Source organism: Phyllobates terribilis, unplaced genomic scaffold, assembly GCF_046119375.1.
Source record: "Phyllobates terribilis strain yellow unplaced genomic scaffold, ASM4611937v1 Scaffold_3__8_contigs__length_932513732, whole genome shotgun sequence".
NCBI lineage: Eukaryota > Metazoa > Chordata > Amphibia > Anura > Dendrobatidae > Phyllobates > Phyllobates terribilis.
In genome coordinates, this window is record NW_027362763.1 from 839,894,084 (window position 1) to 839,917,782 (window position 23,699).

Below are 23,699 nucleotides of genomic sequence, written 5' to 3' on the forward strand. Positions count from 1 at the left end.
CACTCAGACATGGTCAACATGGGAAAGACAAAGGAGCATTCCAAGGCCATCAGAGACAAGATCGTGGAGGGTCACAAGGCTGGCAAGGGGTACAAAACCCTTTCCAAGGAGTTGGGCCTACCTGTCTCCACTGTTGGGAGCATCATCCGTAAGTGGAAGGCTTATGGAACTACTGTTAGCCTTCCACGGCCTAGACAGCCTTTGAAAGTGTCCTCCCGTGCCGAGGCCAGGCTTGTCCGAAGAGTCAAGGCTAACCCAAGGACAACAAGGAAGGAGCTCCGGGAAGATCTCATGGCAGTGGGGACATTGGTTTCAGTCAATACCATAAGTAACGTACTCCACCGCAATGGTCTCCGTTCCAGACGAGCCTGTATGGTACCTTTACTTTCAAAGCGTCATGTCAAGGCTCGTCTACAGTTTGCTCATGATCACTTGGAGGACTCTGAGACAGACTGGTTCAAGGTTCTATGGTCTGATGAGACCAAGATCGAGATCTTTGGTGCCAACCACACACGAGACGTTTGGAGACTGGATGGCACTGCATACGACCCCAAGAATACCATCCCTACAGTCAAGCATGGTGGTGGCAGCATCATGCTGTGGAGCTGTTTCTCAGCCAAGGGGCCTGGCCATCTGATCCGCATCCATGGGAAGATGGATAGCACGGCCTACCTGGAGATTTTGGCCAAGAACCTCCGCTCCTCCATCAAGGATCTTAAGATGGGTCGTAATTTCATCTTCCAACAAGACAACGACCCAAAGCACACAGCCAAGAAAACCAAGGCCTGGTTCAAGAGGGAAAAAGTCAAGGTGTTGGAGTGGCCTAGTCAGTCTCCTGACCTTAACCCAATTGAAAACTTGTGGAAGGAGCTCAAGAATAAAGTCCACATGAGACACCCAAAGAACCTAGATAACTTGGAGAAGATCTGCATGGAGGAGTGGGCCAAGATAACTCCACAGACCTGTGCCGGCCTGATCAGGTCTTATAAAAGACGATTACTAGCTGTAATTGCAAACAAGGGTTATTCCACAAAATATTAAACATAGGGGTTGTATAATAATTGACCCACACTTTTATGTTTAAAATTTAATAAAATTCAACTGAGCAACATAACTTTTTGGTTTGTAAGATTTATGCTTCTGTTCATAAAACCTACTCTCGTTTGCAGTTTGAAGGCTCTAACTTATTTGCATCTTATCAAACCAGCTAAATCTGCAGGGGGTTGAATACTACTTGTAGGCACTGTATATACAGATATAGATAGATTAGACAGATAATAGTAAGAAATATATCATTAAGATATATAATTAGTGCACTGCGTGTGTAGTTTTCTGTACATGTATTTAGCTAATAAGTGGGGTCCCCCTTAATTTTCTTAACCAGCAGAGGGAAAGCCAACAGCTGGGGCTGTTTTTTATAGTCTGGGAAGGGGGTAATAAACATAGAGCTTCCCAGGCTATTAATATCTGCTCACAGCTGTCTACTTAGCCTTTACTGGTTATTAAGAAGGGGTTACCCCCCCCCCCAAAAAATGCCGTTGGATCCCCCTCATTTTTAATAACCAGTAAAGGCTAGGAAGACAGCTGCGGGCTGATATTAATAGCCTAGGAAGGGGCAATGGATATGGGCTCCTCCCAAACCAAAAACATCAGCCCTCAACCGCTCCAGAAATGGTGCATCCATTAAATGCAACAAATCTGGCGGTTAGCCTCGGTTCTTCCCACTTTCCCTGGTGCAGTGGAAAGTAAGGTAATATTATTAGGGCTGATGCTTTAGCTTTGTAATGTCAGCTAATATCAAGTCCAGGAGTTAGTAATGGAGAGGCATCTATAAGAGACCTCCATTACTAACCCCGTCAGTTTAAGTAAAAAAAACAAAACACAGAGCAAAGTCCTTTATTTGAAAAAAAAAACACTCCCCAACCCTCTTTTATCCATTTATTAATATCCAAATAAAAATAAAAATGCACAGAAATCCTCCCCTGTCTGCCGATCATCCGTATGTCCCACGACGAGCCCAACTTAGCTACATCTGGTTGCATTGCTGAGCGGTGATATAAAATGCCACCACTCAGCCTAGTAAGGTGACTGGAGTTCATAGCTGATGAACTCCAGTCACCTCACTGACAACAACGTTTGCTGAGTGAGAAAGTTCTTACAATTCTTTTCTTGTACCCATTGACTTTTATTGGTGAATTTCAGCCGTTTTACGTGGCCATACGTAGCATGTTGAAAATTTTTCCTCACCCCAATTCCAGGTGAGGAAAAACTTGCAGATAAGCATTGCCTAATTGACTAACATTGTAGCAAATGCAATGCGAGGTTTTCTCACATTGCACTCACCGAGTTTAAAGGCGGATGAGAGCGTACCCTTAGGATGAATCTACGCAGACTTCTTCTTTTTCAATTTTTCCAGTTCTGTTCAAAGGAACACATGCATGCATGCAGTATATTAAGCCCCTGTAGACTGGAACCATCAATAATTAAAGAAGTACTCCGTGCAAAGTTTTTATCACCTCAATATAGTGCAGTCATCATATTATATAGCACTGTGTACTTGCAATTGCTCATCAGTAAAATGATGTAACAAGAAAAAAAATCTAAACACCAGAATTACTTTTTTTTTTTTGGCTGCCGCACCGATGCTATAGAATGCAATAAGAAGTGATCAAATCATCATATGTAGCACAAAGTGGTATCAATAGAAATGTCAGCTCAATTAAGCAATCACACAGCCCCATGTCCCGAAAAATTAAACCATTACGGGTCTCAGACAATGGCAACATAAGCAAATTTTTTTTTTTTATGAATCACCAAATTTATTTTTACAAATTTCGGGTTTTTTTTCACCACTTAAATAAAAAAAACTACACGTTTGATATCTGCGTACTCGTACTGACCTGGAGAATCATATTGCCAGGTCAGTTTTACCATATAGTGAACATGGTAAATAAAAAATCCAATTGTTGAATTGCACTTTTTTTGCAATTTCAACACACTTGGAATTTTTTTCCTGCTTTCTAGTACCTCACATGATAAAATCAATGGTGTCATTCAAAAGTACAACTCGTCCCGCAAAAAAACAAGCCCTCATATGGCTATTGGGATGGAAAAATAAAAAAGTTATGGCTCTTGGAATAAGGGGAGGAAAAAAAAAAACAAAACAAAAAAAAACCCACAAAGTCGGAAAATCGCATTGTCATGAAGGGGTTAAGTTAGGGCTACATGATCACATGTCACTTGCAGCCCAGTTGATAGCACTTCTGTAGTAGTACTGGTGTCATAGTGCTGCCACAGGAACAAGACCACTTAGTATTACTTCTCCCACCTATCAATTTAATCGGCATTTAAGCAGAGCTACAGTGTCACATCATGCACAGCCAATACCGGTCTCCCCTGTTTATGGAGGAGTATGTAGAAGATACAAAAAACTATAGCGTTTATCACTTTAAAGGGTTAACCAGTTCCTTAAAACTTTATGGCTTATTCTAAGAATTTGCTATGAATATTAGCTCGCTGTTAGTCCAATTCTGGGCATCCTGCAACTTAGCTGTTGAGCGGGGCTGTGTTACTCCTGCAAGTGCAGAGTCTTCTTAATTTTTCTTTAATTGAATGGGACTGCAATGTGAAATACCAAGCACAGTCCCTACTAAAAGTACTGTATTGTTCAGTATAAAGAGAAGTAAACAAAAAACTGGACAGGGCGCACCGAGGAGGGCAGCGGCCCCATATAAAAGCAGATAGAGGATGTCTACATTCGGACCACTGACGATTTAATACTGATGACTTATACTAAGAACAGGTTATTAAATTTAAAGGTCTAAATAACCTCTTTGAAAAAAAAAAGTACACCTTTGGGTGTTTTTTATTTCCTAAAAGAATTTGTGCTAGAGGGTTTTATAACAAAATTAGGACCGTTTGGCCATTATGTATCACGGTCTACAGCAAACTGTCATGGGTGTGTCAGGTTTGACAGACAGTCATACGGGGTCCGGCTGTAGAAGGTCACTGTGTTTGGCCTTGCAAATATCTTCATGATCCCTCTGTCTCTAGGATCCTCACCTTTATTGCATATTATATCTTTAGGACCCAGCAGTGAGCCTCACCTTCTGCTGCTAATTACCACACCCTTGCTGTATCCTTAGCTACACTCAGTTTCTCCAGAGAGTTGCTGGTGATAGAATTCAGGACTGAATAGATCAAAACATTCTAGTAGTCGGCTAGAATTTCCTCGGAGTTCCTTTGTGGATTGTTGCAGTGTTCTCTCCGGTGTCATCTTAAAGCTAAGTGTATTCCCTTGTTTTTTTCCCTTGTGTGTACTTTAGTTTGCAGTGGGGCTGACTAGTGCTCACCCCTCCCCCTCCCTACCTAGGGCCTAGCTTCAGTGTAAGCCAGAACCAGGTTTCCTGCTCGGCAATAGGTGTAGATCCTATATAGGGTCCATAGGAGAGTCAGGGTTTGTCGTTTGAGATGTTTAGGGGTCTCCACTCCCCGCATCCTTACTTGTAGGGCACCCTTCCTTTTCCTGTCATTATACGCTGGGTTCTCCCCATACCCAGTGTGACACAGACTGAATAAAGAGTTAAAAATGAAATTATAAGTTAGGTTATTCTTCCTGCAAGGAAACTTCATAATGCAAAGGCAGGCCAATATATATATTATATATATTTACTTAGAAAATCAGTGACGTGTTCAATACTTATTTCACCCACTGTTTGTACGTACGTACACATACATACAGTATATATACATATACATACATACATACATACAAACACAGTGGGTGAAGTAAGCATTGAACACCACCAATTTTCTAAGTAAATATATTTCTAAATGTGCTATTGACATGAAATTCTCACCAGATGTTGGCAACAACCCATCTAATCCACACAGACAAAGAAATCTCACCATAGAAGTCCATAAATTATGTGTAATAATGAGAAATTACACAGGGAAAAAAGATTGAACACATGAAAAAAGAGAGGTGTAAAAAGCCATAGAAAGATATTCGCCAACTGGACCCCTGACGCTCCTCTGAAACGCAGCCAGTGTCCTTTCTTTCTTTTCCACAGGGTATATCACGTGACCACTGCAGCCAATCATGATGTTCCATCGAAGCCAGAAGAGAGACTGTTTCTTTTGATGGAAATGTCAAGGCCACCGTCAATTAGTGGCCGCTGTTTAGCGACAATTGTAACAATACATCTTCCACCATAAAAGAAAACAAGAAGACCAGCTGGGAACACAAGCAACATCAGGCCATTTTTATATATAAAAATATATAGTGGACAATCCCTTTAACTCAATCTGCGGTCTATATTGTGAGAAGCCAAAAAAAAAAATCTAAACATTTTTGTGAAACCCTATTACAAAAATAATTTTTAGCTGATAATATAAAGACTTGAGTTAAAGGGATTGTCCACTACTAGACAACCCTTTCTCAATTACAATATTCCCCCATGTAGAATAAAAACAGGCTATACTGACTTCCGATGCTGTTCCAGCGACGGGTCTTCGCTGGCTCGCATGACGTTATGCCACGTGAGCCCTGTCGCCAATAAGCTCCCACTTCACTCGCATTTCCTTTTGGACAAAACTGACAACCAGAGCAAGTGAGAGAGCAGCGGCAGTTCTCACTTCTTCAGGTTGTCAGTTTCATCAGAAAGAAGCAAGAATAAAGTCGCCCTTTAGTGGCCGCTAATTGGCTGAAGGGCTCACGTGACATAATAACGTCAGTCGAGCCCTGGGAGATCAGATGCACATGTCGCTAGCACGTTGCTGCCATCAAAAGTGAATATAGGGTGTTTTTATTTTGCGTGGGGCAAGAGAAGAAATTGTCTGAGTAGTGGAAAATTCTGTATTTGAAAGAAAAAAAAAGAAAAGCCCCTGAAGGTGCTCATAACTTCTAAGTAGCATAACCTGACAATTTTGCAAAAGTTGAATATAATAGTCAGTACCAATGATTCGGTGGATTTCCCCTGTAGTGAGAAGAATAACATAATAAAATCCAATGTGCACCACTGCTGCCCTCTCCTGGTAGCCATATTGCATTGACAATACGTTATCATTGAATACATTTATCATATGAAATAAATGAAAAAAAAGGAGTAACTACTCCCTGAAAGCAACATAAACTGTTTAAAGATACACAAGACAGAATACTTTTAAGACTGAGTAAAATTTTCCGCACATTTAAGCTATACAACAGCAATATATAAATACACAGCTCATGCAGCTAAAATAAATATGGAAAAATTCTTAATTAAACCAACGAAGGCTTAAGTGGACCTGCACAGTCTTGTTTTAGAAACTACATATTTGGAAAAACACAATGTAAAATAAACCATAATACAGAAATGAGATTATCAGGTTAAGACTTAATATACCCACAGGCCCAAATAAATGTAGACTGACCACCTCGGAGTCCAAGACATCTGCCTACCAAAATAAATACATTTAGAAGATGACAGTAGGACATAAACACAGTCATATTTATTAGCATTAAAATATCAATGAGTTAATCAAGATTAAAGACATAAAAGTAAAATAAGGACACGTCTGCTCCTTCCAACTGAGCCATTGACTATTCCATGTAATGTAATTATATTAGTAACTGCTATTCTGCCTCTGGAGTTTCCAGTCCATTTAGGTCATTATGTCCAATACTCCTTTTATTGTTGAGAAATAATAATTGAATGATAACCCATTAATTATATACATATGTAAATTTTAATGCCATTATTTCACAAAAACTAAACCAAAATGCAGATACATTGTGTAAAAAATGAAGTCTACTATAACTGCTTCCATAGGAATTAAGAGGGTTAGTAGACGCCAGGTGCTACAGATCAAATGCCCTTGAGTAACTGTTCATCAAGTGTGACCACATTTACAAAAGCAAACTTTTTGGCTAGGAGGAAAGATCTTCCCTCCCCCCCACCAATGATCTTAGAGAAGCAATTGTTGCTGCCCATCAATCTGGGAAAAGTTATAAAGAATCTGTCATTCTACAGCGAGAAAGATTATTCACAAGTGGAAAGCATTCAAGATTGTTGACAAGTAATGGACATCCAAGAAAATTCACCCCAAGTTCTAAATGTGCAATGCTCAGAGAAATTGCAAAAAACCTAAGAGCTAAAGCTCAGACTCTAAAGGCCTCAGCAGATTAAAAATTCAAGTTCAATATAATACATTTAGTGAAAAAATTTAAAATCTCTCCTCATAGTACCCAAAAAAGATTGATGAAAGAATATACTGAACACAGTTTGCAGCTCTAGTGTATTTGTATTTCTGAGCAGAGCGCTTCTCCTTCCACCAACGGTAAGAGTGGTTATTGACAGGTTGCTGTCAGTATACACAACAGATAGGGGGCCGCGCTTTGCTTAGGTCATTGTCTTTACTTTCAATCCTAGCAAGTTACTCACATGTTTTGTGTCAGCTGTTGAGGCTGGAGGCTCCAATTCTATTGTAACTGGGCCGTCATTTTGTATGTTTACTTGCATATAAGCTCCAAACTTGCCATCTAAAAAAAAAAAAAGCAAAATAGTTGGTCATATGTTAAGTGTCCTTTCTTGGTCATCAACCACTACTGCATATTAGTAAGTTATTTATATTTTAACCACAATTCCAAAAATATTAGATAAGTTATGGCAGATATACAGTAATAGCCAGTGATGTCATGAGGAAGTTAAAGGAAACCTGTCACCTGAAAAAATGCTATTAACATGCAAATATGGGGTTAATCTGCAGGTTAATAGCGTTGTGAACCTGCCCAGTGCCGGCACTTAGACCCCCATTGCTGTGACAGGGGTTCATTCACCGCTCTGTTTATAGAGAGCGGCAACAGTGTCCACACCTCCAGCACTGACTGACAGCAGCTTAGCATTAGGGCTGGCTGTCAGTCAGTGCCAGGAGCGCAGTTACAGCCGCCGTTCTCTATACACAGAGCGGTGACTGAATGCCGAATGCTACAGGGGTGAAAAAACTTAATTTCCTCCAAGCAGCATGGGTCTAAGTGCCGACGCCAGACAGGTTCAGAATGCTATTAACCTGCAGAGTAACCCCATATCTGCAGGTTCACAGCGTTTTTTCATGTGACCGGTTCCTTTTAACAGTGATGCAAAATAAATTATCAACAGGTGATTAAAGTGTTAATTTTCAATATAGTAACACAAATTCACGATTTCTTTCATTCTAGGTCAGGACAAACGCTGCAATGATATTTTTTACGTCGTCTTTTTGCATTGTTCTATATCACCATCTAGTGTCAAATGATGTTACTGTACCGTAATGCTGGTCGGGCAAAAGATAAAGTTTGGCACCTTCCGCACTCACAATGTTATGGATCGCATGCGTTTGAAACAACTCCCTAACCCCTTCCTACCAAGGCCAATTTTCATTTTTGCATGTTAGTTTTTACCTCCTCATCTTGCAAGGTTCGTAACTTTTTTATTTTTCCATGGACATAGCCACATGAGTGATTGTTTTCTTTGCAGGACGAGTTGTAGTTTTGAATGGCACCATTTATTTACCATAAAATGTAGTGAAAAAACAGAAAGTGAGGTCAAATGGTGGGGAAAAAAGCAATTCCGCCATTGGGCTTTGTTTTCCGTGTGCAGTAAAAATTAGATAGAAACACGAATCTCCAGGTCAGTACGATTACTAAGATACCAATCTTGTATGGTTATATTTATATTTTAGTGTTTAAAATAAAATTCATAATGTTGTTTTGCCATTTTCTGAAAACCCATACTTTTATGTCTTTCTAGGGTTTGATTTTTTGTGGGGAGAACTGTAGTTTTCATTAGTCTCATAGGGTACATATTGTAAAGTCTGAGGTTGTCAACTCAAAAGGGCATAATTGGCGCTAGCCACTTGGTCTTGCAGAGCCGAGAGGAACCCCTGATCATCACTCCTTAACCCCTAGTCAAAGTTCTGGATTTACAATAGGACCCACTGAAATGTTAGTTTAATTATCTGGGTTAGTAACAGAATGGACAGAATTACAGACAGAATCAGAAGACAATACTATAGTCAGAAGACTAACCAGGGTCGGATACAAGGAGATCAGTCAAAAGCAAACTCAGAACAATCAGATCAGTGGGGATCATTGAATTTGACATATTCAGGGTTACATGTCCAATCAAGAGCAGTATAAGTATAACAGAAGAATAGCAGTAGGGTACAGGGAGTAACTAAGCACAATAACTGGCAATTCACAGCAGTATGCTGGGAGTTTAAGTAGGGTGTGGTACTGCCCTATTGGCCACAGAAGGGAGCTGATTACACCTGCTAAGCTGCTGCATCCATTCTGTCAGCTTGAGTGGCACCAAAAGTCAGCCACACCAGTATCCCTGAATAGACAATGGTGGTGCCATCCAATGATATCGGCCATAACGCCTTCTCAATCAGCAGCCTTACCCAGCGATACAAGCAGACATTGCTGGAGCAGGTCCAGATAGGGATGTAACAAATACAATGGCAGTGATTTACCAAAGTGTTTAAGTTAAAAATATGTTATAAAACAGTTTGAAAAGGATGCACAAAACTTTTACAACTTTTGGCGTTTTCATGCCAGTTTCAACCAGCTAAGTCAAATGGGCGGAGCTAGGGCAGGATGTGGCATCATATGGCGATTCCCAATCGTCTATTTCATAACCAGACATGGCATACCTTATGCCACAAATCACACTTCAGTATGATTTGTGACAAGATGCACGCCACTTTACAAACACGCCTGATTCATTAAAAGGCATAAGCCTCTTAATAAATCAAGGACCTCTCTGACTGCAGCACAACCGTCATCAATACAAGTAGGAATTTTCACTTTACGGAGTTTACAGTACTGCTTAAATAATTTTAAATTTTGATAGATCAGACTTTTGCTGGCATAGCGATACCAAATATACTTATTTTTATTGCTTTTTCTTTCTTTATTTTTGTATTGGGAAAAGGGGGTTGACTGTTCCCCAATGGGAATTGAACCTAAGGTTGTTTGTTCACTTGTGTTATGTAATGCAATAGTACGGTACTGCAGTATACAATGAATTTAACAATCTCCTATGAAGTCCAGCCAGAGACTTCAGAGCAGCAGGTGGCAGCAATGAGGGGTCAAAATAACACAGTAGATATTACGCTCCCTCTAGCTGTGACTTTAAGGAGCAAAAATGTTCTATTTTAAATCTAATGTCTAGCTGGGGGATTACAAGTGGTCATAAATATAGAACTCTGATTACCATCAACCACAACATTTAGAAAATATGAAAAGTTGTACAAACAGTGAAAGACTCATCCAACAGGCTCTACCCCCCAGGTAGTGTTAAAGCATATGTCGTTTCAAGTGACTTTGTATGTATAAATGAGGAAACACACTATTTCTAGCCTTTGTATGGCTTGTACTCTGCATTTTTCACTTATCTTACCCTTTGAAGACTCCAACTTTAAGTTGTCTCAGAGCTAGAGGGTGCACACTACCTATGATGTCTCCCATTCAGTCCACTGATACATAAGGGAATCCTACTCTCCTGTATCTTATCAGAAGCAGCAGCAGAAAGCAGCACTTAGCAGTGTTGCTGTGAATCTAGCACTGGGGAGATAAACTTTTACTAAAAAGCAGAGGCATGGGTCTATCTCTGTCTGAGTCTCTTTCACGCACACTGCTTTTCACTGTGTTCATTCCTTCTTTATAGGTTTTAACAGGAAGCTGTAATCTGACACTTCAGTGAGCCCACAGTCCACCTTGTTTTGTAACAGATTCTTCTCAGGGTGCATGTACTATTTTCACCTCTGTGACTCTGACCATCAAAGCATGAGGCGTTAGAGGTGGAACATACAGAACACACTTCAGCAGTCAGACCAGAAATTCTTAGCGTGAGTGATCTCTGAAACCCTACCCATCTAGCAATTTAATTGGCTGGCTGTATGTGGGTGGGGTTTTGCCTGCCTTGATTTTATGTTAAATACAGTATGTGCTGATCAAGGTGCACCATGTGAAGTGGATCCTCTAAGCTCCAGGTTCAGGTGAGCACGCGGATTCCGGGAGTTGATGCAGCAAGTTGGAAGGCACGTGGGCAACGAGGACGTGGCATATTCTAGAATCTCAGGAGCAGCAGGACGGATGAAGTGAAACCCAGTAGGGATAGAAGCAAGTAAATCAGTGTGCAGAGAAGGTTGCATGCACTAAACACTTGAATCCGAATCTCAAGACACGGGTATGTGTGTGTGGGTCAATGGGCCTTAAATAGGTCTAGGGAAATGAAGACATTGATCCACGCTGTGCAAACTGCAAAACCGATATGGATCACAACTGAGGACAGCAAACTCAAGAAAGGGAAGCGAAGCCCAGAATACCCAGGACAGGTGTGTAACAGTGCTCATCTGTGATGGACACATATTTAATAGGTATCCCTTTGAGATCCAAAGGAGCAGGCTTTTTTTGGTGAGCAGAACCAAATGATCCTTCTCACCAAAAAAAAAAAAACACAGATTGCCCATCACTAGATCACTTGACGACCTGCAGCTCCTGCTACTCTCCTCCTGCCTTCATGCACAGTATTGACAAGGAGGTTTACTCACGCTGGGAATCCCTGGTATGACCTCTGGGGGTGTGCTCTGTATGTTTGACCTTTGTGACACTGCCTGCTTTATCAATGGCCAGCGTCACTGAGGTGGATATAGTACATGTCCCCTGAGAAGAATCTGTTACCACCCATGTGGCTGAAGGGAACATTTAGAGAAAACCTTTATGAGCTCATATCTCGGGAACTACAAGATCTATTACGAAATGAAAAAGGAGTTAATCAGCTCTTCAACCCCTATCTTAGGATATAGCCAGTTTAAAAAGGTAAAAAGTCATGCAAGAGCCATCTTAAAAGGGTTGTACGGTCTGTGTGACTGCAGACTTATGAATCCCCCCTGCACGTGCACTGTGCGCAGCATGGATTCAATGGCTTCTGAGCAGGGAACGGCGGTGATGTATGCGTTATACATACTCCCGGGCAGAAGCCTTCTAGTGGGCACGGCCTCGCTTCATACACTTTCTCAGTTACGGAGCCGCACAGCACAGATCTGTTGAAAAAATAGTGGCCACGGCCGGGTACTGCACGTCCACCCTCTTGATTTGAATATGCAATGTCCAGCTGCGGTCACTATAGAGTTGACAAGAGCTGTGCTCTGCAGCTCCATAACTGAGCAGATCCAGCCAACACCAGTAACAGCTGATGGGTGAGGGTGGTGGGTGTCGCACCTAAACTAATCAGATATCGATGGTCTATTCTAAGGATAGGCCATCAATGTTAAAATCCCGGACAACCCCTTTAAGTGATAGACAATCTGAAAAACACTTTGTCCCAGACAACCTCTTTAATCAAATGTACATCAATTTGTCTGAAAGTGCGCTGACCATTTACTTTCATCTCTTCTCATTTCTGCAATCATGTAACAAAAAAGATTATTATATGTTCATATTGTTGTTGGTTAATTTTAGGTTTCTGAGCAGCAACTAGTTTAATGCAATATTTTAGTTTCAGCATAAAAATGTTCTTTGCTAATCAAATGCCGCCATCCAGCCATCACAAAACCTTCTCATCAGCAATCAACCGGAATTGACTGTAGGAATAGAAACTCGGGTTACAAAAATTAAACTCAAGTGCGTCAAGAGCAGAAATACAGTAATCCCGGGGAAAATTGCAATCAGTGAGACAGACACTAGATAAATCCAAAAGACAAGATGTTCCCGTGGCAAATAATACACTGTTTCCTTTGCAACCTAAATCTAAATGATGGAGCAGGTTATCACAGACGTCAACTGAAATATCAGCTAGTGTGCGCTTCATTGCTAAATATTAGGTGGCAATTATCAGGTCATAAACTGTCATGAGATTAGTCTACAATGTGGTCACTTGCATTAAAAGCCTCAGACTAGCAAACCAGGATCCAGTGGTTCATTTTTGAGGGGGCTATATCAAGGAACTCCCATTGTTAACTTGATCAGGGGTCCCATGCCCCCCCATTCCTTCTCACTCAATAACTGCGGTAAGAACTTTAAAAGTAACTGACGCGCCCCCTGGGCCAGTGTTGTTGGGGATACCCGGAGCCGGATCAGATGGGGGTTGTAATCTCCGAGTGGCTGTGACCCGGTCCGTGCCCAGGGTGTCAAGCTCAGTGTGTGGCAGTCCTTATGATGTTACTAGATGTTCTTTTGTGTCGACTACGCCACCCGTTGAATTGCGGTCAATACGGCCGCCGCTGCAGCAGGGTCCGCTGAGGCTGGTGTTGTATGTGCAGCTCAGGTAGTATAACCCCCAACGGGAGGGGTATAGCCTCAGGGGGTCAGTTGCAGAGGATGGGGGTTGTGGTGGTGCAGCAAGGATGGAAATGAGACTCAGAGTCGGGCTGTGCAGTTCAGGGTTTGTTTACTTACTGCAGTTGTTCTGGTCACTCCGGCCTTGAGCGACCACCCGAGCCGTGCTGCGTCCACCAGGTCCTGGACTCGGCCAACCCCCAGGTGATTCTGGAGCGTGGTCCTGAGCTCCCTTTCTGTCCTGTCCTCTTCTCTGGCCTTCCCCACCAGGGATCCACCTATGTCCGGCTCCCTCGGGCCTCTTGGTGGTAAACCCTTGTCTCTGGGTTCCCTGACCCTATTCCTGGTCTGCCTTCCGGGTGGATTTAGTGGGTGATCGTGGCAGATCGATCCTGCCCACGACCTCCGGTTCCTGGCTAAGGTGTGCTGTAGCCTCTGCCAGCTTGGGATCCGGTACCCTGTTGCCAACTCTTCACCCTCTGGTCTAATTTGGGCTCTTGGAGTTCCTTCTTTCTCCCCCTCTGGGTCTTTCTTTCTCCTCTCTCTCTCTCTGGGCCTTGGAGCTGCTCTTCTCCTCTGCTCTCTTCCTCTGCTCTGCTCTGACAAAAGACTGACAGACTGACCTCACTCTGCAAAAGACCCTGTCCTAAGATGGTGCCCACCTTATATACTCCCTCTATGTGTGAGCTCAGGTGACCAGCACCCAATGAGCTCCTAGCACTACCCAGACTGCTCCCCCTATCTGCCCCTACACTACTGGGATGTTCCACCCCCCTCCCACTCCAGCCAGGAACAGACACTGTCGTACCTGCACATTTCTCTAGTGGGAGTACCATCGGTCTGTTCCCCAGAAATGGGATGTGTGTAGTGCATGCAGCTAACTGAGCTCAGTTCCACACTCCATCCTTACCCGGGAGTGGAATATCACACCTCTGGGTTGAGGTGCAATACCCCTGTAGCAGCCGAATCCTCAGGGTGCTACATTCCCCCCTGGTAAATCACAGCACGTCCTCGGGCTGTAAGATATAAACATCCACAAACATACATTTTTTTTTTTTCATAAAACATCAACATATAAAACATCATATATATTATCAGCTATCAAACTTTTCATATAAAACTTTTCATTGGAAACATTCTTGTTCCTCCGGCCACGGTGCAACTTGTGACCGGGTAAAGTGCGACAGTCTCTTTTGGAAGAAAACAGTTTCCTATAAAACCGGTAGGGGGCGCTTTAGGAAGCGCAACTATATACAAGGGAAATATGGCCGCTCTCAGTCCTCGGCCAGGTATTAGGAACTAGGGACACACGAGGTTAACAGTTCACTCTTGGCTGGTCCCTACGGGGACTATATTTTAACTAGAACAGTTCTTGGTACCCTGACGGGTAACTTTATACAGTCTCTCTCTACCGTACTTCAACGACGGCGTCCTCCTGCTCCTTCCTTAGATTCTTCAGACCCGTCCGGGTCCTCTTGCTCCTCCTCACACCGCAACTCCTCCTCCGTCAGGCGATGCACATGGAGGGCGTAGGGTCCTTTGGCACACTTGTGCCGGGTGAAGGTGACCTCGTCCCCTACATACAGGTCACGACCTCTGTGTCCCTCTGGCAGATGGCTTTCTACGTCTCTGCGGGTCACAAAGACGTCGCCGGGGGTATGATGGTCTCTAATAAAGCCCCATCCGTGCTGCATGTTGAATTTTATCACAGTCCCGGTGGAAGGGGGACCATGAGCTGCACGGGGATTCCTCCTGGTCCGGCTCTTCTGCTCCGCGCTCCTTATCTGTGCTTGCTGTTCCCGGACCCGCTTCTCTCTCCGCTCCCTCTCGAAGACCTCGAGCTGCTGCCGGCAGCACTCTGCACGCTCTGCTGCGGCCGCCCGAGTCTCCTGAGTGAACCCCATGAGGTCTTCTCCGGTGGGGTCCCACTCGAACTGTGCCTCCTCCAGCGGGGGTGAGGTCCTCTTTACAGGCTTCGGAGCCGGAATCAGGGGCTCGCACATGGGCCTTGCTCTCTGGAGTTCCAGCTGAATGTACTCCTGGGGCCATATGAAGGGCTGCCCATCCGGGCACGTATGCTGGGCGAATAGATCTTCACCCAGGTGCGGCACTCTAGATGTTGAGGGCGCGTTGATGGTAGCGGCGCCCGGGTTAACCAGGCCTTGCGACCAGGCCTGGGGCACCTTAAAGGCAAAGGGCACCGTAAGAACGGCGGCGCCCTGGGTTATTCGGCCCTGCGACCAGGCCGGTGGCTCCGCGGAGGTAGGGGGCGCTGTTGGTATTGCGGCGCCCGGGGGTACTAGGCCTTGCGACCAGGCCGGTGGTATTTCCTGCTTGGCCACTCTCGAGGTCGAGGCGTGTGACGTCACAGGGGTCGCGGCCGCAGTTTCCGGTTGAGGCCTAGTCGGCGGCGGTGACGATGCAGCGACGGGCACGGCAGGGGGAATTTCGGGCTCTGCGACGGGGAGCTGGGGCAGGCACGCGGTTTCCCGGCTCGGGGTAGAGACGTCCCCTTTACCTGCCTCCGTCCGTTCAGCTCCCTTCTCGGCGCCGTCTCCTGCCTTCATTCCTCCTGCGCCATCCTCAGAGGCGGTCTGTCTCCTCGTCTCGGGTGGCGTGCTCCGCTGACGGGTTTCGGTCTGCTGGGCCATCTCTCGGCTCCACTCCGCCAACGTCTCTCGCTGCACCCGGGCCATCCTCCGTGCGAGGCCCTCCAGCGCGGTCTGTGCACGCTCCCGGTCTCGGGGGAGCTGTGCTAGGATCTCCAGCAGGCCTTCTGGAGTGGCGACCTGCAACAGGCTCCTGACCACTGGGTCGGTGCTGCCTGACTCTCCCTCCATCTCCGGGTAGGCTCTCTCTGGACTCTCTTCCAGACGTCTTGTCTCCGGGTGAGCTCTCTCCAGACTGCTCCAGGCGACACCCATCTTTGTTCTCTTGTTCTGTCTCCGCCCACATTGAGGGTGGTCCCGGGGCAACTTTGTGATTGTCAGTTCCAGGGGCAGTTCTCTCACGCTGATGGACACTTCCAGCATCACAGTCTCTGTTGGTGGGCGCGGTTTCCGCTTTTGGCGCCATTCTTCGACCTGGCCCACGATGGGAGGTGGCCTCTTGCCACCCTCTGGCACGCCCATAATGGCGTCCGCTCTTCCAAGGCGGGAAATCTTTGGAAATGGCGGGAATCGTCTCCCAGTGGCGGGAAACTCCATGGATGGCGGGAAAAAGCTGCAAATGGCGGACAACCGGCGGGAAACGACCTGTGATGGGGTCCGTTGGCGGGGACCCTCCGGAACCGGCAGGAGACTTCTTTTTAAGGTAACGGTGTACTTTTCTTCAGGCACGCAGTACCCGGTTGTTGCGGGCACGTTATCCTGCCGACTACGCCAAAGTTGACGCGCCCCCTGGGCCAGTGTTGTTGGGGATACCCGGAGCCGGATCAGATGGGGGTTGTAGTCTCCGAGTGGCTGTGACCCGGTCCGTGCCCAGGGTGTCAAGCTCAGTGTGTGGCAGTCCTTATGATGTTACTAGATGTTCTTTTGTGTCGACTACGCCACCCGTTGAATTGCGGTCAATACGGCCGCCGCTGCAGCCTTAATTTTGAAAAATGTCAAGGCGTTTATGCCAGAAATAAGGTCTAAGCGCAAGAGATGAGTGAATTTAGTCTATCAGAACTGAATAATACAGCTGCCTCTTTTTTCCCCTGTACATGCTGCGTCTCCCAGCCTGTTTACTGTAGGCTGGGACTTTCACCTGCAACCACCCCCTGAAGGTTACAGCGCGTCGCACATCCCGATATCATGGATATGCAACGCACAGTGATATCTGAGACCTGGTAGCAGCCGGAAGTCCTGGCCCAGAGTGATGCGACAGTGGAGATTGTACCATACGGCCCTTAGGTCCTCTTCTTTGGGTCGTTGCAGCTTCGGCATATTCACTCACTGTCGAGATTTCCGGCTGCGAAAAGACCTTAGTGGTCAATGCACGTTGGAGGTGAGCATCTCTTTTGTTTTTTTACAACTTACATATACTATACGCTGTTGTCCTAAAAGACCCCATAAGGCACATCTAATACAAAGAGATTACCTTTGCTGCGAATCAAATTTCCCAGGAAAATCAGCGCGATTTAGGGACTTTGAATATTGTTAGATTCGCTTATCTCTAGTAAAGACCTAGGTGAATATGTGCCTTGAGCAGTCTATCATTATGGTTTTGAAAATGAGCTCTTTATTGCACTGCTGAAAAAGCAGAGTTAAGGAGAAGGTCAAAAGAAAAGAGCTATATGGACTTTAGGACTGTAACTGCACTTCCTCCTGAAGACATGCCGGAAAATAAATATTATATAAAAACATTTACTAATTTAATTACTGGTGCTGATTGATGCATCGGGTCCCATCTTCAAGTCTTAAAAATACGCAGCGTAAAAAAATGCAGGGAAATACGCAATGTGTGAACGCAGCCTAAGAGGGTTTTTCTTTTTTAAATTTGACAAAGGAAAGTCAATAATCTCAGACAGATCGGAATCATTGATTTCTCAACCACCAGTCACCTGAACAATGCAGCCACTGATTGGCTGCAGGATCTAGAGACTGGTTCCAAGAAGGTCATCTCTTCCACACAAGTGAAGACTGTCAAAGCGGCAACACTGGAGCAAATTTTGAAGGTTAGTAAAGCTTCTGTTCTTTTATACGGACGGGTCGGATAGTTTCCCAGTCAGTTTTTTTTTTTTTTTTTTAAAAAGCCCCCCGCCACCTCTGAATATCTGAACTGAGGTCGGTGAAGGCATGTTTTGGAGAGTATATACATATTAGCGCAATCTGGGGTCTGCAGATGGTGGAGGAGGGGAGGTCTGATTTAGGTTCTGTAAATAAAGGAGTCTATTGGTCCAGGCCTTGTAAACAGGGGATCTAGTCTTGGATCTGGAAACAAGGGATCTATTCAATAATTTATAAAAGAGGAATCCAATCTGAGATCTGGAGATTTCGGTGTGGGGTCTGGTTTTAGGTCTATATTTTCAGGGATCTGGTCTGGGGTCAGTACCAACATGGGTGGGTTGGTCTGGGGGTGGGAGTTTGTACACAGGGATACAGAATGGGAAAGCACAGACACGAGGTTGGGAAAATCCAGCCTCCGAGCAGTGCTTGCAAGCTGTATAGCAAACAGCTAACAAGCCCGTGTTCCTTGCCTACAACAACGGCCACCTCTGAGGTGGCTAGTAACCTTGTCAATGAACTCTACACTACAAAATTAAAAATCCCTTCATTCTTGAGAAAGAGAAAAACTTTATTAAGAGGTAAATTTTTCAAAATTCCTTGCATTTACCACAACTTTGGAATATCTTTTATTCATTAAGATAAGAAAATCCCTTTAATTGATGGAGCACAAAGCCTAAAAATCTAGCTCGACACGCCAGTGTGTATGTCACCATTGTATGTCACCCTATGGATATTTATAGGACAGAGCGCAAAGCCTGGTAAATTATGGCCACCGTGACTACCGACTCTTCACGGGATTCTCTGGTTTCATTTCACTGTAATTGTAATGTAAAATTTCCAGATTTCTGAATTAAATCTCTGTCCTAATGAATGCAATATCTGCTTTTTATAGACAGAGTAGATTTCATCCTATTATATTTTCTGTATTCATCCTCTTGGAATATCATACTTTGACTATCACGGTCTCAGGCATTACTGGTATTTAGGACATTTCCTAAGGCATTTTACATTTATAGGAAGCAAATAATAGACCTGGATATTCCAGTGGTCACCACTTATAGATATAAATTGGGTGTCTATTTTAACAGGACATTGAAACCTGTATCACAAAAATAACCTAGAAAATAATGAGCACATGAATATCACATTACGGCCACAGCGTCGGCACATTTAGGCCGTGCTGTCCAGCTGGTGATGGATGTCAGGCCTTATTTTACTGACCTCACAGGTAAACATACTATCTAACAAACCGGGGGAAGAATATCGTCAATGCTTACGACATTTACTATTCGGGAAAACTATAAAAATTGCAGGTTTCTGGTATAAGATGAGGCCCGGGCATCGCTGAGAAATGAGGCCAGCTCACAATGTTAAAATATTGCTGAAAGGTCTGACAAAAACTGTGGAGTACATCGTGCAGTTTTGCTGGTTTTATCAGACTTTGGTATAAGTATAATGAATATTATAAAAGTCAACGTCAGACATGGAGGACTTCACAGCATCGTTGTCAGATATAGCCTCAGCCACAATGTTGTTCCAGCAACTCTGGTCATCTTCAAGTTGTCTCCCAAAGGGCTATTACGGAAGGTTACAGCACTCTCTCCCTAAATCTGACATGTAGCCAGATAGGTTAAAAGATATCAAAAACTTGGAGGGTATTTTTGTCATAGATTTTCATTAAAAATGTGGACCCGCTTGGTTTCTACAGCCTCTATGTATTACAGTACATAGTTGGCTACAAAATAACAGGCACTGAGCTCCACTGATGGCAGTGTCTGTAGCCCATGTCTCTCATTATCTGATCATCTTCTAAGCTGATTAAGGACCAAATCATTTGATCTGGTCATAAATCAGATATTGAGGTCTTTTAGACCATAACCTGCGATCTATGATGTTTGTACTTAATTGCTAATCTCCCTATGAGGCCCTGTTCACATTGAATTTTTGCAGTGCATTCGGGGACAAAAGACTGAAATAACACAAACTTAGTTCAAATAAACTCAGGGTTTTTTTATGGATGTGACAGAGAAACGTTTTCTGCTACGTTTCAGTGGCCGTCTGAAAAAAAAGACACATTCAGAAAAAAATAAATGAAGTTCATTTGAATTGCGTTCCTGTCGTTGCAGTCTATTCAGTTTTTAGGGGGGGGGCGATTCAGATGAAACCCCTGAACATACTGTAGAAATGCAAAGTGAACAGATCCTAAGGGGTTGTGCACACAGTTCTCCAAGGTGTTTTTTTGAGCGGATCTGTTTCAAAAACGGCGCGAAAAAAAAAAATCACTTAAACGCTTGAAAAACTCTTCTTATCCACTTGTATAGTATGACCACTTTGCTATTCACATGTTCAGTGTTTTCAGCTTTTCCTTTTTCTGCCTATTTTATATACTGAAAAACGCAAAATGCGAAAGATGAAAACACACGTCACTCCTTTGAAGCGGTTCATGATGTTGATGAAATCTGTTCGTTCCAATCTAGCCACTGTCCAATCAAAAGCTGCAAAAACGGCTTCAGAAAATCAAAAACTCCTCCAAAGACTTTCATCAAGGGGTTTCCATTAGAAAACTTGTTGTTTCTGACAACCTCAAAAAAAGCTCCATGTGTAGAAAAGCCTAAAAAAGCCACAGATTTTAATCTAACCCTGAATCTCAATTTACAACTTTAAAGGGGTTGTCCAAAAACTATGAGACTAACCTTCTAGCAAACATTTAAAATAAGACACTTACCAATATAACTGTGATTAAAACGATGCCTCTGCCCCTATGGCTGCTTATCCTATGGCTTTGCGTAGAGAGAATAGACCACAGTGATGTCTCATAAGCTCAAGGGCATACAGTAGATTTTTCAGTTAATAGAAGCAATCATTTTGCTAATATGGATGTAGTGATCACTGTGAGGGATTGAAACCATTAACCTCAGGCCATTTTCCGTTTTTTCAGCTTTTCTTCCCCTTTTTCCAACAGCCATATGTTTTTTATTTTTCCGTCCCATAACCATACAGTGGGGAAAAAAAGTATTTAGTCAGCCACCAATTGTGCAAGTTCTCCCACTTAAAAAGATGAGAGAGGCCTGTAATTGACATCATAGGTAGACCTCAACTATGAGGGACAAAATGAGAAAACAAATCGTGGTGGAAAATAAGTATTTGGTCAATTACAAACAAGGGAGATTTCTGGCTCTCACAGACCTGTAACTTCTTCTTTAAGAGGCTCCTCTGTCCTCCACTCATTATCTGTAGTACTGGCACCTATTTGAACTCGTTATCAGTATAAAAGATACCTGTCCGCAACCTCAAACAGTCACACTCCAAACTCCACTAAGGTGAAGACCAAAGAGCTATCGAAGGACACCAGAAACAAAATTGTAGCCCTGCACCAGGCTGGGAAGATTGAATCTGCAATAGGCAAGCAGCTTGGTGTGAAGAAATCAATTGTGGGAGCAATAATTAGAAAATGGAAGACATACAAGACCACTGATAATTTCCCTCGATCTGGGGCTCCAACCAAGATATCACCCCGTGGGGTCAAAATGATCTCAAGAATGGTGAGCAAAAATCCAAGAACCACACGTGGGGACCTAGTGAATTACCTGCAGAGAGCTGGGACCAACGTTACACAGGCTACCATCAGTAACACACTGCGCCGCCAGGGACTCAGATCCTGCAGTGCCAGACGTGTCCCCTCGCTTAAGCCATTACATGTCCGGGCCCATCTGAAGTTTGCTAGAGAGCATTTAGATGATCCAGAAAAGTATTGGGAGAATGTCATATGGTCAGATGAAACCAAAGTAGAACTGTTTGGTAGAAACACAACTTGTTTGGAGGAGAAAGAATGCCGAGTTGCATCCAAAGAATACCATACCTATTGTGAAGCATGGGGGTGGTAACATCATGGTTTAGGGCTGTTTCTCTGCCAAGGGACCAGGACGACTGATCCATGTACATGAAAGAATGAATGAGGCCATGTATCGTGAGATTTTGAGTGCAAACCTCCTTCCATCAGCAAGGGCATTGAAGATGAAACGTGGCTGGGTCTTTCAGCAAGACAATGAACCAAAGCACACCGTCAGGGCAACGAAGGAGTGGCTTCGTAAGAAGCATTTCAAGATCCTGGAGTGGCCTAGCCAGTCTCCAGATTTAAACCCTATAGAAAACCTTAGGAGTTGAAAATCCGTGTTGCCCAGCGATAGCCCCAAAACATTACTGCTCTATAGGAGATCTGCATGGATGAATGGGCCAACATACCAACAACAGTGTGACAACCTTGTTAAGACTTACAGAAAAAGTTTGACCTCTGTCATTGCCAAACGATATATAACAAAGTATTGAGATGAACTTTTGTATTTGACCAAATACTTATTTTCCACCAAAATTTGAAAAAAAATTCTTTCCAAATCAGACAATGTGATTTTCAGGATTTGTTTTCTCATTTTGTCTCACATAGTTGAGGTCTACCTATGATGTCAATTACAGGCCTCTCTCATCTTTTTAAGAGCGAGAACTTGCACAATTGGTGGCTGACTACATACCTTTTTTTCCCCACTGTATTAGACCTTGTTTTTTTGCAGGATGAGTTGTACTTTTGAATGACACCATTCATTTTACCAAATAGTATACTGGAAAAAAGGGGAAAAATTCCAAGTGCGGTGAGATTGCAAAAAAAAAAGTACAATTCCACAATTGTTTTTTGGGTTTTTTATTTACCATGTTCACTATATAGTAAAACTAACCTGGCACTATGATTCCCAGGTCAGTACGAGTACACAGATACCAAACATGTATAGTTTATTTTTTATTTAAGTAGTGAAAAAAAAATCCGAAATTTGCATAAAAAAAGATTTTGCGTTTGTCGCCATTTTCCAAGACCTGTCGTACTTCCATTTTTCGGGATCTGGGGCTGGGTGATGGCTTATTTTTTGCAGCTTGATCTGATGTTTTTATTGATACCATATTAGGGCAGATCCAATGTTTTGATCACCTCTAATTGGATTTTATTGCAATGTTGCAGAGGCCAAAATAAACTAAATGCTGGCATTTCGATTCTTTTCTCGTTATGCCGTTTACAATCTTACTAATATACTTTATATTTCTGAATGCAGCGATACCAAATATGTGCATTTGAACATGTTGTTTTTTTTTAATTTTACTTTTTTTTTTTTTTCACTTTTTACTTTGTATAGTAGTCCCCTTAGGAGAATTGAAGATGCGATCGCCTGTGCTATAAAGCAGGGCTTCAGCCCTGTTAAGCATAGCAGAAATGACGACTTCCTTTGAACGCTGGCCACAAGCCTGTGTTTACCAGAGCATCGTAATGACGGGCAAAGGTATCTTTTGCAGAACCCCCACTGTCATTTCAACCCATCAGCGCCCCCTGATCACATGATGGGCGAGATTCGCTGACGGGTGTTAAATCCCACTCTCAATCGGTATTTAACTAGTTAGCAGCCGTGGGTGGAGCTCCAACCCACCTGTGACTGTTAAAGGCACATGACAGCTGATTAAATCAGCTGTCATGTATGGGGAAAGGTGTGGGCTCAGCACCAGAGCCCACATCAAAGTCAGGGACACGATATATGCCGTATATACACGGCATACAGTATAGACCAAAAGTTTGGACACACCTTCTCATTTAAAGAGAAGGCCAAGAGTGTGCAAAGCAGTCATCAAAGCAAAAGGTGGCTACTTTGAAGAAC

The 23,699-nt window shown here is 43.6% G+C and overlaps 1 protein-coding gene across 1 annotated transcript in view; it reads right to left on the minus strand.

Annotated features, from left to right (window-relative positions):
• DTD1 (D-aminoacyl-tRNA deacylase 1) overlaps positions 1-23,699 on the minus strand; it is a 151,743-nt gene that overhangs the window by 117,003 nt on the left and 11,041 nt on the right. The window contains exon 4 of the mRNA XM_073672471.1: positions 7,425-7,522. Coding sequence (XP_073528572.1) covers positions 7,425-7,522 — 98 coding nt within the window. The remainder of the gene's footprint in view (positions 1-7,424; positions 7,523-23,699) is intronic.